General features: G+C 42.2%; 2 protein-coding genes and 1 pseudogene across 3 annotated transcripts in view; 2 read left to right on the top strand and 1 right to left on the bottom strand.

Moving 5' to 3' along the window:
• Nucleotides 1-325: 325 nt before the first annotated feature.
• LOC308241404 (large ribosomal subunit protein eL29-like) lies at nt 326-841 on the bottom strand (the record flags this gene model as incomplete). Its single annotated transcript, XM_080654808.1, has 1 exon — nt 326-841. The coding sequence occupies exon 1, from the start codon at nt 809-811 to the stop codon at nt 326-328; it is 486 nt and encodes a 161-aa protein (XP_080510934.1). The 5' UTR covers nt 812-841.
• Nucleotides 842-2,254: 1,413 nt separating this feature from the next.
• On the top strand, nt 2,255-3,479 carry LOC308241637 (large ribosomal subunit protein uL4-like; annotated as a pseudogene). Its single transcript has one exon. The product of its transcript is annotated as a large ribosomal subunit protein uL4-like (transcript).
• A 5,795-nt stretch (nt 3,480-9,274) lies between these two features.
• Nucleotides 9,275-18,713, top strand: part of DIPK1A (divergent protein kinase domain 1A) — a 136,183-nt gene continuing 126,744 nt past the window's right edge. Inside the window, exon 1 of the mRNA XM_080655656.1 lies at nt 9,275-9,407. Coding sequence (XP_080511782.1) covers nt 9,354-9,407 — 54 coding nt within the window. The 5' untranslated portion in view covers nt 9,275-9,353. The remainder of the gene's footprint in view (nt 9,408-18,713) is intronic.

The following is an 18,713-nucleotide window of genomic DNA, read 5'->3' as shown; positions in this document are numbered from 1 at the left end:
AAATCTATTTTTTGTTTTTACTTTTCAGCCTCATTTATTCGTTCATTTACTCTTTCAACAAATGTTTGTGTATTACCTTCTATTTACCAGATGATAGAGTAGGCATTAGGGACATAACAATGACTTAGAATTCTAATCATTCTCTTTATTCTGAATAATTCTATATTAAAACCAGATACAGAAAATACCTGCCCTACTTCATATTATGTTTCTTTTTTTTTTTTTCTTTTTTCCTGCGGCAGGTTTATCTGTACAAACAGCACAGGATGGCACCAGTGCCCACCAGTCCTTCCGTCCTCGTCCTCACGTCGGCAGACAGAGGCCTCTATTGTGGAGCCTTCGTGGGGGCCTGGGCACCTTTGGGAGCAGGAGCCTGAGCCGCTTTGGGAGCCTGAGCTGCAGCTGTACCTGCAGCCTGGGGCTTGGTTTCCGCCTTGGCCTTGGCCTTTGGCCGGCAGAGCCTGAGCCCCTTGGCAATGCGGGCACGAGCACGTTTCCCAAGCTTGGGGTGAGCGATGTAGGCAAGTCGACTGAGTTTGCGGCTGCAGCCCTTTGGGATATTGGGCCTGGGCTCCTTGGGCTTGACCAGGGCCTTGATGGCCTCAGCGCGTGCGCTCATGGCCTTGGCGTTGTTGGCCTGCATCTTCTTCAGGCCCCTCTTGTTGTGCTTCTTGGCAAAGCGCATGTTCCTTAGGAACTTGGGGTCTACCCCCTTAAGAGGTTCGTATCTTTGTGACCGGGGTTTCTTGATGCCATTTCTGTGCCATTTTCGGGACTGGTTGTGCGTGGTGTGGTTCTTGGACTTGGCCATCTCTGCACAGAAGCCCACGGCTCCGGAAGCACCAGGGGCCAGAAGAGAAAGAGGAGGCCGCGGTGCAGCATGGGAAATACCTCACATTGTGTTTCTTGTTTTCTACACTCTTAACATCATTTTATAACATTTTGTATACAATAGATTCACGTTTGGTGGTTGTGTTAGTGAAAAATCAGGAAACCATTATAGTTTTTTATTCAATATCCAACTTGCCTTTTAATAGGAGATAAAAGAGAGCCCTGTCTCTCATTTTAGTCTACATTCTCATGACTTACAACACACTTCATTTTTCCTGCGGTGCAAATTCAGTTATCACCTTGCCTTACCAATAACACTCTATCCCATCTAGTGAGTGTAGGCTGAACAGTGTAAAATTTATTTGTCTATTTTGTTTGGGGGAAATTTCATGTAAAATATGGGTTCTTTTTAACTGAATCATTAATCCAGAGCCTAATTTCCTCTTTTTTATTCTCTACACTAGCCCATTTCTTGCTTCCCATTTTAAACCTTCAAAGAAGTCTCTGATTGAGCCTACTTTCCCAAATCACTCACTATGAGGTTAACCCAGAGGTCACAAAGTCAAATGCCTACAGGGATCAACCTGGAAAGATAATTAAGCTCTGGGGGTTGGAGCAGGAAAATTAGGGAGAAAGGGAGACTGTAGTGAACTGCAGAGCACAGGTCCCACAGAGAGGAGGATGTGGTGCTCAGTGCCCGCTCACTGCTGTTGAGTGACTGAAAGGCTTGGTTAGCTGATCATTTTATTTTCAAAAAAGTTAGAAATCTTGACCTTTATGTAAAATGTCCCAAACTGTAAATGTTGGGTCAAACAAAACATGTCTGCCGAGGGCTACCATTTGCAATCTCTGCTTTCATTGGTACTGAACTCAAAGAACAAAAAGCACCATGGGTTTCTGACATGTCCTTGAAGAATGTGAGGTGATTCTGTGATCCAACCCCACTATCAAGGGAAAGGGAAAGGAAGGGGTCTTACCAGGAGTGTGATTTGATATTGGTCTAATTAGCACATTTTCATTAATCTAATTAGTAAATTGTCATTCTGTCGTTTTTTAAAAAAATGTAACAATACATTTTTTTTAATATAAGGAAAGGGGGATAAAATACATATATCCAATTTAAAAATACATATTCAATTTTGCTTTTATTTATATATATAAAGGAACACTGGCACTAGAAAAAGGCATTAAAATTTAACAGAAGTAATTATCTATGCAAAGCAGGGACAAGATAGAAGGGCATGAGTATGGGAATAAGACTTCTCAATGTGTACTTTTTATTTAGTTTTATTTTTTTGAACCAAGTGAGAGTATTACATATTCAAAAGTTAAAATTTAAAAATAAAAGTAAAAGGCATTAAAATGTCAATTTATGTATCAATGGAGAGTACACACCATAGTGTGGCCTTTTCCTCTCCTCGTCATGGCGTGTGCTCATCCATTGATATCTGTGCGCCCCAAAAAGGGGGAATCACCTGGCAAAAATGTCCCTTTGCCAATATGAACTTTGTACACCAACCTGAGGAAAAAAAAAAATAGACAGCCCTATGCTGACAGTGAATTGGCAGGTCATCAAACCTGCCAGCCTTGGGGTACTGGCAGAGCTGTGGCTCAGATTCCCAGAGTTCAAGGTGGTGGGATTCATTGTTCTGGCCAGGGTACTTTTACGAGAGGGGTTGCATGTTTGCACAACCCAAACCTGGCACTGTTGGCAACTTTAGAGTGAATAAAACACAGGAGAGATATGCCATCTGCTCTACCCTAGCTATCTCGGCCTTACCAGCACTGCTCATGTCTAAAGGTCATCATACTGAGGAAGTTCCTGAACTTCTTTGGTGGTTGAAGATAAAGTTGAAGACTACAAGAAGACCAAGGAGGCTGTTTTGCTCCCTAAGAAAGTTAAGGCCTGGAATGATATAAAAAAAAGCTCTATGCCTCTCAGCAAATGATAACTAATAAGGGCAAAATGAGAAACTGTTATTATATCTAGTATAGAGGATATTGCATCATCTATACTGAGGACAACGGTATCATCAAAGCCTTCAGAAACATCCCTGGAATTACCTGCTTAATGTAAGCAAACTGAACATTTTGAAACTTGCTCTTGGTGTGCATGTGGGCTGTTTCTGCATTTAAACTGAAAATGCTTCCTGTAAGTAGATGATCTGTATGGCACCTGACATAAAGCTGCCTCCCTCAAGAGTAACTACAACTTTCCCATGCACAAGATGCTCAGTACATACCTTAGCAGCATTTTGAAAAGTCCAGAAATCCAAACAGCCCTCCAAGCACCACACAAGAAGATGCATTGCAGAGTCCTGAAGGAGAATCCACTGAAAACCCTGAGAATCATGTTGACGCTAAATCCATATGCAAAGACTATGAGCTGGAACACCATTCTTCAGCAGACCAAGAACCACAAGCTCCCGGTGGAAAAAGCAGCAGCCGCGCTAGAAGCCAAATCAGATGAGAAGAGGGTTCCAGGCAAGAAGCCTGTGGTAGGGAAGTAAGAAAGAGGGTTATTGTTAGGAAGCAGAAGAAGCCTTTGGTGGTTAAAAAAAAAAAAAAAAAGGCTGCAGGTACCAGCAGCTGAGAGAAAGCCCACAAAAAAGAAACCCACCACAAAATAAAAGAAACCTGCAGCATAAACTGAAATTTGATTATTCTGTAAAGGTTAAATCACTTTGAATAGCTAATTTTGAATAAAAACATTATAAAAAATGCAGTGACGGTAAAAAAAAAAGTCAGTTTATTTTTATTGCAGAGAGTGTGAAAGTTGAATAGTAGTTTAAAATGCATAAAATATATGTAAAAGAATAAAATTGTATAAGGGAAGTGGAATTACAAAAGTTCAAGAAGAAAGTAGTTACAAAATACTCATGAAGATGTAAAGTACAGCACAGGGAATATAGTCAGTAATATTGTAGTAACTATATATGGTGTGAGATGGGTGCTGGATTTATTGAGGTAATTACTTCACAGGGTAAATAAATGTGTGATCACGAGGTTGTACATCTGAAACTAATATAATATTGTACATTAATTGTAATTGAAAAATGAAAAATATTTTTTAAAAGTTTAAGAAGAAAAGGGAACAATGTTACATATTTAATAGCTAAAGAAATACTTTTTCACTTACTCTTTAAATGGTATCAAATCACCATGGCATTTATATTCCACACTTAAGATTTGAGAGACCATTTTATTTTTAAATGCCAATATTTACAACAGAACACTGGAAATGACTTCCTTTACAATTATTTAATTTTGTGAGAAAAAACTTGGATGTCGTTATAAAAATGGGGCAGGGATACATGTATTTTCCAAAATTCTTTTAGTAGTGTGTAAACAAAAAGTTTGAAGACCACTGATCTTGATTTCATATATTTTAAACCAATGGAGTTACTCCTTTGTCTCTAGAAGGACAAAGTTACATTACACATGGCAACTAAGAGGCCACAAATTAGTACCTCTGAACACAACCACATGGATTAATTTTGGATTAGCTGACTTTTACTTAGAAAAACAGAAACTTTTAAACTTCATAAGAATGGGTGCCAGGTAAATCTGGATGTTTGTATAGCAGGTCCAGTGTATGACATCAAGAATTCGCAGGGCCACTGCAACAAGAGTGAAAAGAAGGGCCACATCAAGAGGTAGAATGTGTCCTACTTAACTTTGCCACAGGCCAACATGCTTGGGATCCTTCTCGGGACTCATACACTTGGTGGATTTAAAACCAAAAGTGCCAGTCCACCTACAATGAGGTTCCCAGCCTGGACCCTGGGGGGCTGTCTGAGCCCCAGCTTTCTCTCTCAGGCTCCTGGGACATGTGATAACAAGGGAAACAACTCAAATTTGAAATGAAAATGATCTAAATGAATTTTCCCCTTTTGAATAAGAAAATTTTAACTACATTTAATCTTTGTTGACTCTAAATGGAAACTGAACAATCATTTCTTCTCATTTGACTGAAACTTTGTCCTTATTATCCGTTTATAGCCCTTACCGCAAGAAATCCCAGACACCCTTCATCTCCCACCCACTGACCCACTCAAGGCTCTTCATATCACCTATTTTGAACCCTTTCCCACCACTACCCAATTTCTAAGACTCTTCCACTGTGTCCTCTGGAATCCACAAGCCATCATAAGCAAAACCTTCTGTATCCTCCATCTCTCCTCTGAATATTTCCTTCACTTTTTGTCCTAAAGCAAACCAGGCTCATTCCCTACGGATATTGTCCCTGCAGCCTTCCCAGGGCCCTCACACCGCTGGACTTGGAGGTGAAAGAGATATCCTCCTTGCTCTTCATTGCTTCTTTCAGGCTATTCTCCCTTTTTTCTCTTTACTTACTCCTCCTGACCAATATTTGCTTCTTTTAACTCATGTCCTCTGATGTTGTCACTCTCCTCATTGTGGTAGTCACCTACTCACTCATAGATCACTTTGCCTTATTTCTCAACTTCAGCTTTGGACTACTGGGATCCTTTCCAGCACCTCTCCTGTCCTAAGTCTTGTTTCCAATATGGAATAGGTAATCCTTATGACACCTTCACTTTGATTCTCTTCCAGTACCATATGCCACCCTCCGCAGCCATTTGTCTGCCATTATCTCTTTCTACCTTAGACTTCATCTTAATCTCATGCATCCCACTCTAATTACCATGTTGTTCTGGTAACTCTTGCAGAAGCGAGATGGACTACACCTAAATTTTGGTTTGGACGTCAATACTGGTGATATCACACATGCACCAAACAGAGTATGGAAAGGCTTGTCACTCACATAAAGAAGTTTCCCGGGAAGAGCAGGGCAGGCTCCAAACTAGTATGAATAGAGCTGGAGGGGACAGAGAAATGAGATGCCTTCGGGTTTTATGGTGTTTGGGGTAGGGGTGGGACCGGGGTGAAGGTTTTCTCACATGGTTTGGGTCTTACATGGTTTGAACTTCCCACTGGCACCAAAGGAATGAGCACCCAGGCTTTCTTAACAGTTTTCCCAAATGTGGGGCACAGGGAAAAGAGGAGTGGTGAAAGCCGTCAGCAAATATAAAAAATGGATCCAGACCCCTTATTAAACACTTCCTATCTTTCCAGATCATTCTCTCTTATTCTCTGACTCCTATTGTCCCTCAGCCCCACAAGGACTTGCAATTAATTGATACTAACTACTACCTTTTCTCTGTCCTTAATCTGTCCACATCCACTGGTTCCTCATCTTAAAGTCCATTGTGAATTTTAACCACTCCCTTACATCCTCAACTCCCTTGCTCCTCTCTCCTTGCTCTTATTGCCTTGGTAAAGCCTGATTAAATAGAATTCTAAGCCTACTCTGAGCCTTCACTCTGGTATCTGATTATTGCTAGAGTTTTTGAAAAAAGCACAATCAAGGCCCTAGCTGGGTAGCTCACTTGGTTAGTGTCACACCATAAACCAAGGTTGAGGGTTTGATCACCAGTCAGGTCACAGATAAGAATCAACCAATGAATATATAAATAAGTGGAGTATCAAATTGATATTTCTCTCTCTCCCTTCCTCTCTCTCTAAAATCAATCAAATAAAGAAAAACACCACAATCACACTGACTTGTCCCACTTAAATTTATCACTAGCAACTCAAGCGGGCCCTTTATGACATTCAGCAAGCATATGATATTTTTTCATAGTCCATTTACCTTTCCAGATGAGTATTTTACACCTTCACTTCTCTCCATTATTCTTCCACACCTCTCCTTTCTCCACTGATGACCTTACTTCCTGTCTCTGAGAAAATGGAAATAACCAAAAGAGAACTCCCACAAATTCCCACAACCACTTCTGCCCAACTGCTGGCCTGTTTCCATGGACAGTCAGTCCGTGCTCCTGTCTGCAGACTATTCATTCACTTGTGTGCTAGATTCCAAATTCTCTTTCCTTCTCAAGGATACCTCTCCAACAATTCTCTCTTCTGACGCCTACATAAATTTCCCCTTCTCTTCCAGATCATCCTCATCAGAAACAAAGAGTTCTCCCAATTTTTTTGTCAACCTGCTTAAAAAAAAAATCCTCATGGAGGATATGTTTTAATTGGTTTTTTAGAGCAAGAGGAAGCGAGGGGGAGAGAGAAACATCGATCTGAGAGAGAAACATCGATTGGTTGTCTAAGTGCCCCAACCAGGAATTGAACCCACAAACCAGGTATGTGCCCTGACTGGGAATCCAACCCAAAGCTTTTTGGTGTATGGGATGATGCTCCAACCAACTGAGCCACCTGACCAGGGCTGTTAACCTACTTTTGACTTCACTTTCACTGACAGTAACTATCTCATTTTGGGGCTCCTCTTTGTAAAAGAACTTCTCAAAATAACTGCCTATAATGTTAGCCATCTCCAATTCCTCTTCTCCCATTTTTTCTTAAACACACTCCAATCAATCCCCCTTCTCCCCCCGCAAACACCTTGCCTCATTGAAATGTTACCATTGGCCTCCATGGTACTAAATCCAGCGGTCGTCTCAGTTCTCATTCACTTAGGAGTGAGTAATCACTCCTCTTTGATACACTGCCTTCACTTGGCTTCCAGGCACTCACTTTTGGTTCTCCTACTTCATGGCTGCTCCTTGTCAGGCTCCTTTGCTGGCTCATTCACTTCTCCCTCCTTGAAGTTGTAAGACTTCATCCTTGGTTCTCTTCTCTCCATTTACACACCCCCTTGGTGCTATTGTCTAGTCTCTTGGCTTTAAATATCATCTAAATGCTGAAATCTTTCATATATCTCTAGTTTGGACCACTCTCCTTAAACTCAGGTTATATATACAACTGCCTACCCCAAATCGCCACTTGGATTTCTAATAAATATCTCAAATGTAAATGTCCAAAAATAAACTTTTGATCTTTCTCCTCAAACCTACTCTACTTATAGTCTTTCTCATTTCTATTGATGTTTTATTTTTTCATATCCTCAACTTTATTATCCTATTTGATTTTTGTATTTATTACATTTATTACTTATTTCCTGTTGCCCCCACCCGCAAAATGAAGTATCTGCAAGGGTGGGTTTGTTTGTTGTCTGTTTTGTTCATATATATAACCAAATCAACTAAAACAATGTCTGGGTGCTCAATTAATATTTATTTTTTGAATGAATGAAAGAGTGAATTAAACCAATAGGATCCATTATTAGCTTTCTGGTCTGTTAAACTAAGCTGAAAATCAATGAAAAATGGGTTTATCTGCCAGCAGTAAAATGTTACCCAGGTTTAAAACCTGCGTCTGTGCTTAGGAGGTGGGGGGGAAGGGTGAGGAGTGGACAAAAAAGTATCTCTTCAAAAAAAGTAAAGCACAAGGCTTATGTAAAAGCTGCAGTGAGAGTGTGTCAAGGTTTGCTTCTGGGGAAACCACTTCTCAGAGCCATCTAAATGGCCACCTAAACTTTGTTGGAATCACATGAAAGGTGGCATGTGGGGTGAAAAGAAGCAAAAACACATCTTCCTCTACTAAGAGTCACTCCTATCAACAGCTGTTCTCCCACTAGGGTGTCTCTGTTTTCCCTTATTTGGACTTCACTGTCAAAAGAAAGACCACACCCTGCGTTATGTAGCCTTAACTGAGGAGCTGTGCCACGTCCCAGGTCTCCAGGACCGTAATTCAGTAATAGTTTTCTTTCTTTTGAATCAGGGTCCCTGGGTGGAGCCAGAAAAACTCTGAAGCTGTTTGAAAACAATACAAATTTAAAAGGTCAGAATTTTTTTAAGTATATTTTAAAAATAGATTAAGGCCCTTAGAAGCAAACTGGATTTGGGGGGGTCAAGGCGAGTTCAGCACAGAGTAGCCCTGTCCGCATCGGCTGGCCTGTCGGCGAAGAGCCCAGTCCTCAGGGATGCGCCCGTCGGCGTTTCGGGCTGCGGCAGACGCCCCCTCCCTGAGCCGCACCCGCCTCTGTGCGCGAGGGAGAACCAGCCCGTCCCCAAGCAGAGTGCCAAGCTTCCCTTGAATTTCCCGGCAACCGGCCCAGACGCATCCGCACTGAAGGAGCAGAGCCCAAAGGGGGTTCAGTACCGCCGGGCAGGCTGGCGGGATGCGCAGCGGGGTTGCCGGGATCCGGCGGCCACTTGGATGCAGTCGGAGAGGTCGGCGCTCCCGGGCCCGGAGGCGCACGCCCTCACCCCGCCCCTCCCCGCGCAGAGCCAGCGACACCCCAGAGGCCGCGGCGCCCCCTCCCTCCTCCGCACGCCTCCCCTTTAAGCGCGGGGAGGCAGCTGGATTTGTGTCGGCCAAGGCGAGGCGCGACTCCCTTTTATGGCGGAGTCGGCAGCAGCGGTTCTGACAGCCACGACGGCCCGGCTAGCAGAGCTGGAGGCCAGGCCTCGGGCCGCGAGCCGCCGTCACCCCAGTGGAGCCGAGAGGAGCGCGCGCGCGGCGGGGGCGGAGGAGTGGGCGGGCCCGGCCGGGCTGGGGGCGGGGGAGGCGGGGGAAGGCGGGGAGCCGGGCCGCCGGCGCTCGGGTCCGCCTCTGACTGCGGCGCGGCGGGGCGATGTGTGATTACCATGGCGAGGAGTCTCTGTCCGGGCGCCTGGCTAAGGAAACCCTACTACCTCCAGGTAGGCCGGCGGCAAGCCCGCCGCGCGCCCCCCCTCGCCGCGCGGGACTTGCCCGCCTCACTCCTCCTTCCCCGGGTCAGCGCCCGCCCGAACCCCGCTGCCCCCTGCTGTCCGCACCTGGCGGCGCGCCCTCCCCGCCGCCCGGCGCCCGGCGCCGCAGCCCCCGAGGCAGCGCTGCCCCGTCCCCACCGCTGCTCCGGCCGGCCAGGCTCGGGAACCCAGGTCACTCGGCCGGGCTCGCCCTCGCACCGCTGGCCCCCCAGGAGCCGCGAGACGTGACTCGGGGGCGACCCTACACCCCTAGCAGTCGGGGCCCGGCGGTCTGGGCTCGGGACGTGCCTCTGTCTCTCCCCGGTCCCGTGCGCTCCCCCTTCTCTGGTGGGCCCCGCAGGGCGGCTGTTCTCGATTCTGTGTCCTGGGTCTTCAAACGGGGGTAGGTAAGGTGGTGTGTCATTCCTCCATATTTTAGAAAATTATGGCAATTTGTCACATCAGTGTTTCCCCAAGCGCCCGAGAAGCGGCGTGTGCCTCGTGCTGAGCTCCTTGGTTCTGTCTTTCCATCACCCGTGATTTAAATGCGAGGTAGGACTCAGAAACCCGAGCGAGTCGGACGGGTGATTGCTTTCTAAAAGGAAAGGGAACAGTGTCTGGTGGCGATCTCAAATACCCCAGCAATGTAAACGTTATTCTCAGTCATGTCATGTGTACTGTTCCTGTGTTAATTTTTCATGATTTCCGTTCCACCCTCTGTCCCGCTGTCAGTTTGTGCCTTTGAACCCTTCCTTCTCCAGCCTTCAGGTACTGTTGGTCACCAGGGGGACCTAGTAGACACCGTGAGTAGCTGAGCGCAAATCCATCACCCCATTGGAAAAACAACTGCAAATCAATGCCTGGCGTGGGTCAGCAGTATTGTCTGCATTCAGAGGACAGTATTCTATTACCGCTTACACGAAAAGGCTTAAATGAATTGATAGGTAATTTTGGTACAGAAATTCATGCTCAGCTGGTGCTTTTATAAATTATTTTAAGAGTTGAGAAGTAACCATCATGGGGCAAGTAAATCTTGCATTTTTTGCTTGGAAATTGCAGGTGTAAATCATTACCCTGCCATGCTGCAGATTGGATGCATGGTTTGACAACCCATGATATGATGGGTGTAGGAGTAAAACTGAGCACCCTGTGTCTTTGTAGCAGCTCCACCAGTAGTAACTGTGCCTTGAGTAAACGTGGAGCAACCCAGTCTAGAATTCAACCCAGGCCAGGTGGTAGGTATCTTATGTGAGCAAAATGATACCTTTCCAGATTTGATCCCCAAAATAAGTTTATTGGGTTATTTAAAACGTCATTTTATTCTTTTTACTAAAAATATTTAGCTATTTATTTTTAATTTTTTTAGGTTTCATGGCAGGTTTTGTTTTAGACTTTGCTTGGCGTGGCTTTAAATGTTCTCCACAGATATGGATGTGACATTTTTTGGCATTACAGCACACAAGCTTTCAGATTGGCTGAGTTAAGATTAGTTTTACAACTATTTGTTTACATTAATGGCAAACATTTGGTATTTCTGCCTTTTTTATTGTGCACATCGTTATCTGTTATCAAATTAAGGTAAACCAATTTTAAGCATTTCAAAAGGATTTGGGGGCATAGTGATATTTAAGTAGGCTATTTCTATATAAAGTATTGATTAAACAGAAACTTTATTGATTATGGTATTACTTGAGATGAATTTAAAACTTGGGAACTCAGGGGACTGGTGTTTTAAACATTGTCATGGTATTTGTATTTATTATCTTTATGAATTTTCTTGTTGTCAATTTACTAGTAACCAGTTTTTTAAAAAGGCCTTCAGATTACTCGTCATATTTTCTTTCGTTCCCTGTTGCCTAAATGCCTCATCTTCTGCTTTTTGTACTTCCTCTACCAGTAGGTGCTTCAAACTCAAAAATTGTTTTGGTCAATTCATTTTGTTCATTAGATTCCACAAATAAATGAGATCATGTGATACTTGTCTTTCTCACATTGGCTTATTTCACAAAATGAATTGACAAGCAAAATAAGACCCGAAGCGTGGAGGCATGGAACTGACTGACATACCTCAATGCGGGGTTGGGGGGAAGACATAAATCAAAGCACTTATACACTTATATCCATAGCCCATGGACATGGGCAATAGGGTAGTGAAAACCTGGGCGGGTGGGGTAGGGGCGGGGGGTGGGGGGTAAGGGGAGAGGAAATGGGAGTATTTATAATGCTATCAATAATAAAAATATATTTTAAAAATTGTTTTGGGCAAAGTCAAAATATATTTTCAGCTGAGTCTATTATATAGCTACTCAGTTTCTCAGCCACTGAAGGTTGATTTAATATATACAGTACTACTTTTTCTTATTTTTTTTTCTTTTTAAAAAAATATATATTTTTAAATATATTTTATTGATTTTTTACAGAGAGGAAGGGAGAGGGAGAGAGAGTTAGAAACATCCATCAGCTGCCTCCTGCACACCCCCTACTGGGGATGTGCCCGCAACCAAGGTACATGCCCTTGACTGGAATCGAACCTGGGACTCTTCAGTCCGCAGGCCGATGCTCTATCCAATGAGCCAAACCAGTTAGGGCTAATATATATATATATATATATATATATATATATATATATATATATATTTCAGAGAGGAGGGGAGAGGAAGAGAGGATAGAAACATCAATGATGAGAGAGAATCAATCATTGATTGGCTGCCTCCTGCACGCCCCCTACTGGGGATTGAGCTGGCACCCTGGGCATGTGCCCTTGAGCAGAATCAAACCTGGGACCCTTCAGTCCGAAGGCAGACAACGCTCTATCCACTGAGTCAAACCAGCTAGGGCTATTTTATTTTTCTTGAGAATAAAATCATGCTCCTTTAAAAACAGCATGAGGCATGAACAAAAGATGAGTTTTGTTCATTTGTGCATCTCTTTCATTATGACCATGAAAACGTTTTATAACTTTTTGGTTCCAGAGTTTCCATTTCATAAAGTGGAGACTGTAGTTCTTAGCTGAATACATCACATGAATGTAGTAAGGATAAGCTAGGTCAGTGGTCGGCAAACTCATTAGTCAACAGAGCCAAATATCAACAGTACAACGATTGAAATTTCTTTTGAGAGCCAAATTTTTTAAACTTAAACTTCTTCTAACGCCACTTCTTCAAAATAGACTCACCCAGGCCCTGGTATTTTGTGGAAGAGCCACACTCAAGGGGCCAAAAAGCCGCATGTGGCTCGCGAGCCGCAGTTTGCCGACCACTGAGCTAGGTGAAGTTAAATCTGTTACATCTTTACTACATTTTAAATAGAAAAGCTTGTGAACTTAAATGGTAAATACATGTAGGTAAAAATACATTCAACCAAAGGTCCCTGGCTTTCCATTCCCCCTTCCCTTTATGTATTGAGCATTTACTGACCTAGGTGCATGATACAACTTATTTTATTGTCTCGATCACTTAGTAAATATTTGTCACATGCCAGAAACTTTGCAAGGTGGTAGGGATTTTGTGGGAGCTAAGCGAACACCTTTGTGGTCCTTATGGAGCTTAAAGTCTAGTCAGGGAGATAAACATTAATCAAATAATTTTAGAAATATGTAGTGACAACAGTAAGTGCTATGAAGGAAAAGAAAAGGCACAAAAGACTGCCTGAGAGGAAGAGAACAGTTTATCTCTCTCTTTTAAAAGTATTTTACTCTGGAAAATTTTCTATGGACATAAAGCAGAAAAGAATAATGAACTCTCATCACCTATCAGCTGCTCTCAACAATTATCAGTATTTAGTTTCATTTTCCCTTCCCCATATCCTCTTTCCAACTACCTGAAGTATTTTCAAGTAAATAAGAGATAGCACATCATTTTACCCAAATATCTCAGTATGCATTTCTAATAAAAAAAGGTAGTTTTAGACATAATCATACTACCATTATCATGTCTAACAGAATTAATAACAATTCCTTATTTTTTTTTCCACCCTCCTAGAAATGTGTTACCCTGAGAGGACTGAGTAAATTCAATTTGCCATGGAGTGGATTTACTGTGATTTGAGAGGGTCTATTGGGGAAAAAAAACAACAACAAACAAGCATACAAACAATAACTCTACCCTTTACCAGCTTGTTCCTACTGGAAATTCTTCATTTGAGGGAAACTAATTTTCATTTCATGTCTTGGGAGATAAATGTGTTAGAAAATCAATGTCTCCTTCAAGTAACATTTTCATGTAAATGCATTATTTCAATTTAAAGTGAGGCTGTAATTAGTCAACAGGTATAAAAGATCTCATTTTGTTTTGGGGATAGGGGGAGGAGTGAAACATACAGAAGGAATTGTATTTCAAAGATCGGGGGAAGAGATGTAGGGGCCAGCAAGCAGAAAGGGAGGTTATAGAGACCAGCTTTGTATACTTGCAGTTTTGCAGTTTGTCTTCAACTGTGGGTGGGATCAAAAAACAGTTATGTCCTGAGGTGTTCAGGCCTTAAGGCTTGCAATTAATTGCCTCTTCCTCCTACAGATTATGGAAAAACATTTGAAGCAGTTGACTTAAATATAAAGGAGCTTCATTCCCAGTATTTTCATTAATCCAGATTTCACTGTGGTAATTGATAACACTTCTAGAGAACTGTAATACTATGCAATTAATAATTTATTTTCAGCTATAAATAGGCATTTATGGACTCATGTGGGGCCTAATCACTGTTTACAGCTTTGTTTATACAGCAAAAGAGATTCTACTGCTTGTGAAGATTCTACTGTGCATGGTATATCCTTAGAGTAGAATATTATTCAGCAATAAAGAAGAATGGAGAACTGATACATGCTATAACATGGATGAACTTTGTAAACATTAAATGTATGAAAGAAGCCAGTCACAAGAGACCACATAATTATATGGTTCCACTTACATGAAGTATCCAAAGTAGGCAGATTAGTTGAAGACAGATTAGTTGTTGCCTGGGACTGGGAGGGTTTGGGGGAAATGGGTATGAAGGTCCCTTTTGGGGTAATGGAAATGTTTCGAAATTGATCCTGGTTGCACAACTCTGTGATTATGTCTAAAAGAGAACACTGAGTTGTATGCTTTAAATAAATTGTATTGGTATATGGATTATACCTCAATAAAGCTGTAAAAAAGGAACTGAGTTTATACCATTGATGTGGTCCTTCTCTCTGCCTCATGTTGCACATTCTGCCAACACCAGCTTTTTGGTGCAGGGAACACTTCTTCCAGAGGAGTGGTTTGCACACTCTGCCTGTTTGGCTTCCCTGTGAGCCAAGCGGGCTGTGACCTGCCTGCAGTAGATAGACAACAACATTTACCTGACCAACAAGCTTCTCATGGCAAGGCATCCTTCCCAGAGTATACTAACTTACACTTGCATCCTTTCCAGCAATTTTTTTGAAACCTTACCAAGGAAATAGTACTTCCTGGTTTGGCTAAATGTACATTGAACAAAGTAGAATCCTGACTCTCAGATCAGAAACTGGATGTGTTAACTAATTTAGACCATTTTTAGGCAGTGTTTTTCTTTCACTCACCGTTATGGTGATACTACTTGTGGCCTGCTGGGTATGGTAACTGCAACACCTGCATTTATCTGTTTTTAGCAGTGTATTTTCTACAAATTAGGATCTACTTTGTTTAGGGTTTGTTTGCTCATAGTCTGAGTGGGTCTGATAACACAGCAGCCCTATAATTTGTTGGTTTTGGTTCAGAATACCTTCTTCCTTCTCACTGTCATTAAAATCTAAAGAATGAAAGTTAAGACAATTTAGGGTAATTCTCTATACTTGTTATACACATTTTCCATTCCAGTCATTCTGCCTGCATACCCTGTTGCACATAAAAAGCTAGCAAATTCTCCATTTATGAAAAACCTACAGCCAACATCATACTCAGTAGGCAAAAACTAAAAGTGTTTCCCTTAAGATCAGGAACAAAACAGAGATGACCGCTTTTACCACTCTTATTCAACACTAGAGGCCTGGTGCACGAAATTCGTCCATGGTTGGGGGGGAACAGGCCCTCAGCCCGGCCTGCACCCTCTCCAATCTTGGACCTTTCTGGAGATAACCGGCAGTCAGATATCCCTCTCACAGTCCGGGACTGCTCGCCTGCCTGCCTGCCTGATTGCCCCTAACTGCTTCTGCCTGCCAGCCTGATCGCCCCCATCTGCCCTCCTCTGCTGCAACCTGCCTCCTCCGCCAGGCCCTGCCTCCGCTGTGTGTGCGGCCATCTTGTGACGACCACCTTGTGACGACGTTAGGGCATGATGCGTGAGGGTGTGACGACCACCTTGTGATGACGTTAGGGCATGATGCGTGAGGGTGTGACGACCACCTAGGCCTGTGGTTGGCAAACTGTGGCTTGCGAGCCACATGTGGCTCTTTGGCCCCTTGAGTGTGGCTCTTCCACAAAATACCACGGCCTGAGAGAGTCTATTTTGAAGAAGTGGTGTTAGAAAAAGTTTAAGTTTAAAAAATTTGGCTCTCAAAAGAAATTTTAATCGTTGTACTGTTGATATTTGGTTCTGTTGACTAATGAGTTTGCCGACCACTGACCTATTATTAGTATAGATAGTACTGGAAGTCCTAGTCACAGCAATCATATAAGAAGAAATAAAAGGCATCCAAACCAGAAAGGAGGAAGTAAAACTGTCATTATTCACAGATGACATGATATTGTACACATAAAACCCTAAAGACTCCACCAAAAAACTATTAGATCTAATAAGTGAATTTGGCAAAGTAGCAGGATACAAAATTAATATTCAGAAATTGGTAGCATTTTTATACACCAATAATGAACTATCAGAAAGAGAAACTTTAAGAAAATAATCCCATTTACTATTCCAACAACAAAAATAAGGTACCTAGGAATAAACTTAGCCAAGGAAGTAAAAGACCTATATTTGGAAAACTACAGGACATTGAAGAAAGAAATGGAGGAAAATACAAGCAAGTGGAGGCATATACTGTGTTCATGCACTAGAAGAATTAATATCATAAAAATTTCCATGCTACTCAAAGCAATCTATAGATTCAATGCAATCCTATTAAAATATCAATGGCATATCTCACAGATCTAGAACAAATATTCCAAAAATTTATATGGAACCAAAAAAGACCCCTAATAACCTCAGCAATCTTGAGAAAGAAGAACAAAGTTGGAGGGATCAAAATACCAGATATTAAACTGTACTACAAAGCCATTGTAACCAAAACAGTCTGGTGCTGGCATAAGAACAGGTATATAGATCTATGGAACAGAACAGAGAGCCCATAGTTTCATGGTCAATTAATAGTTGACAAAGGAGGCAAGAGCATACAATGGTGTGAAAGTCTCTTCAATAAATGGTGGTGTAGCCCTAACCGGTTTGGCTCAGTGGATAGAGCGTCCGTCTGCGGACTCAAGGGTCCCAGGTTCGATTCCGGTCAAGGGCATGTACCTTGGTTGCGGGCACATACCCAGTAGGGAGTGTGCAGGAGGCAGCTGATCGATGTTTCTCTCTCATCGATGTTTCTAACTCTCTATCCCTCTCCCTTTCTCTCTGTAAAAAATCAATAAAAATATTAAAAAAAATAAATAAATGGTGGTGTAAAAATTGGACAGGTGCATGCAAAAAAAAAAAAATGAACCTAGACTGCCAATTTACACTATACACAAGAATAAACTCAAGCCTGGTCAGCATGGCTCAGTGGTTGATCATCGACCTATGAACCAGGAGGTCACAGTTCAATTCTCGGACAGGGCAAATGCCTGGGTTGCAGGCTTGATCCCCAGTTGGGGGTGTGCAGGATACAGTCTATCAGTGATTCTCTCTCATCATAGATGTTTCTTATCTATCCCTCTCCCTTCCTCTCTGAAATCAATAAAAATATATTTTAAAAAAGAGTAAACTAAAAATGGATAAAAGACTTAAATGTAAGTCATGAAACCATAAAAATCCTAGAAGAAAACATAGGCAATAAAATCTCAAACATCTTTCAATATTTTGCCTATCGCAGTGGTCGGCAAACTCATTAGTCAACAGAGCCAAATATCAACAGTACAACGATTGAAATTTCTTTTGAGAGCCAAATTTTTTAAACTTAAACTTCTTCTAACGCCACTTCTTCAAAATAGACTCACCCAGGCTGTGGTATTTTGTGGAAGAGCCACACTCAAGGGGCCAAAGAGCCGCATGTGGCTTGCGAGCCGCAATTTGCCGACCACGGGCAAGGGAAACAAAGAAAAAAACAAGTGGGACTACATCAAACTGAAAAGCTTCTTCATGGCAAAAGAAACCATCAACAAAATGAAAAGGAAACCCACTGTATGAGAGAACATATTTGCCAATGATACATCTGATAAGAGGTTAATTTACAAAATATATAAAGAACTTATGTAACTCAACACCCCGAAATCAAACAATCCAATTAAAAATGGGCAAGGGACCTAATAGACACTTCTCTGAAGAAGATATACAGATGGCCAATAGACATATGAAAAAATGGTCAGTGTCAATAATCATCAGAGAGATGTAAATTAAAACTACAATGAAGTATCACTTCACACTTGCCAGAAAGGCTACCATCAATAAATCAACAAAAAACAAGTGCCGGTGAGGATGTGGAGAAAAGTCCTCTTAAAAATGACTAACGGTTTCAGAATATTAAAAATGGAACTGCCTTTTGACCCAGCAATCCCTACTTCTGGGTATATATCCTAGGAATCCCCAAAAACCAATAAGAAAGAATATGTGTACCCCTGTGTTCATAACAGCATTATTCACAATAGCCAAGATCTGGAAACAGCCCAAGTGCCCATCAGTAGATGAGTGGATAAAAAAGCCATGGCGTGCTCTGGCTGGTTTGGCTCAGTGGATACAGTGTAGGCCTGCGGACTGAAGGGTCCCAGGTTTGATTCCGGTCAAGGGCACATGCCCGGGTTGTGGGCTTGATTCCCCAATAAGGGGCGTGCACGAGGCAGCTGATTTATGATTTTCTCTCATCATTGATGTTTCTATCCCTCTCCCTTCCTCTCTGAAATCAATTTAAAATATATACACTGAATGGCCAGATTATTATGATCTCTGAACGCATAATAATCTGGCCACTCAGTGTGTGTGTGTGTGTGTGTGTGTGTGTGTATGTGTGTGTATGTATATATATATATATATGTGTGTATATATATATATATATATATATATATATATATATATATATATATATATATATAGAGGCCCGGTGCATGAATTCGTGCATAGGTGGGGTCCAGCCAGCCTGGCCAGGGGGAG

The sequence above is a fragment of the Plecotus auritus genome (genome assembly GCF_963455305.1).
Source record: "Plecotus auritus genome assembly, chromosome: 2".
Lineage (NCBI taxonomy): Eukaryota > Metazoa > Chordata > Mammalia > Chiroptera > Vespertilionidae > Plecotus > Plecotus auritus.
Note: the sequence above shows the minus strand (reverse complement) of the source record. Positions and strands in the feature narration are given on the sequence as shown.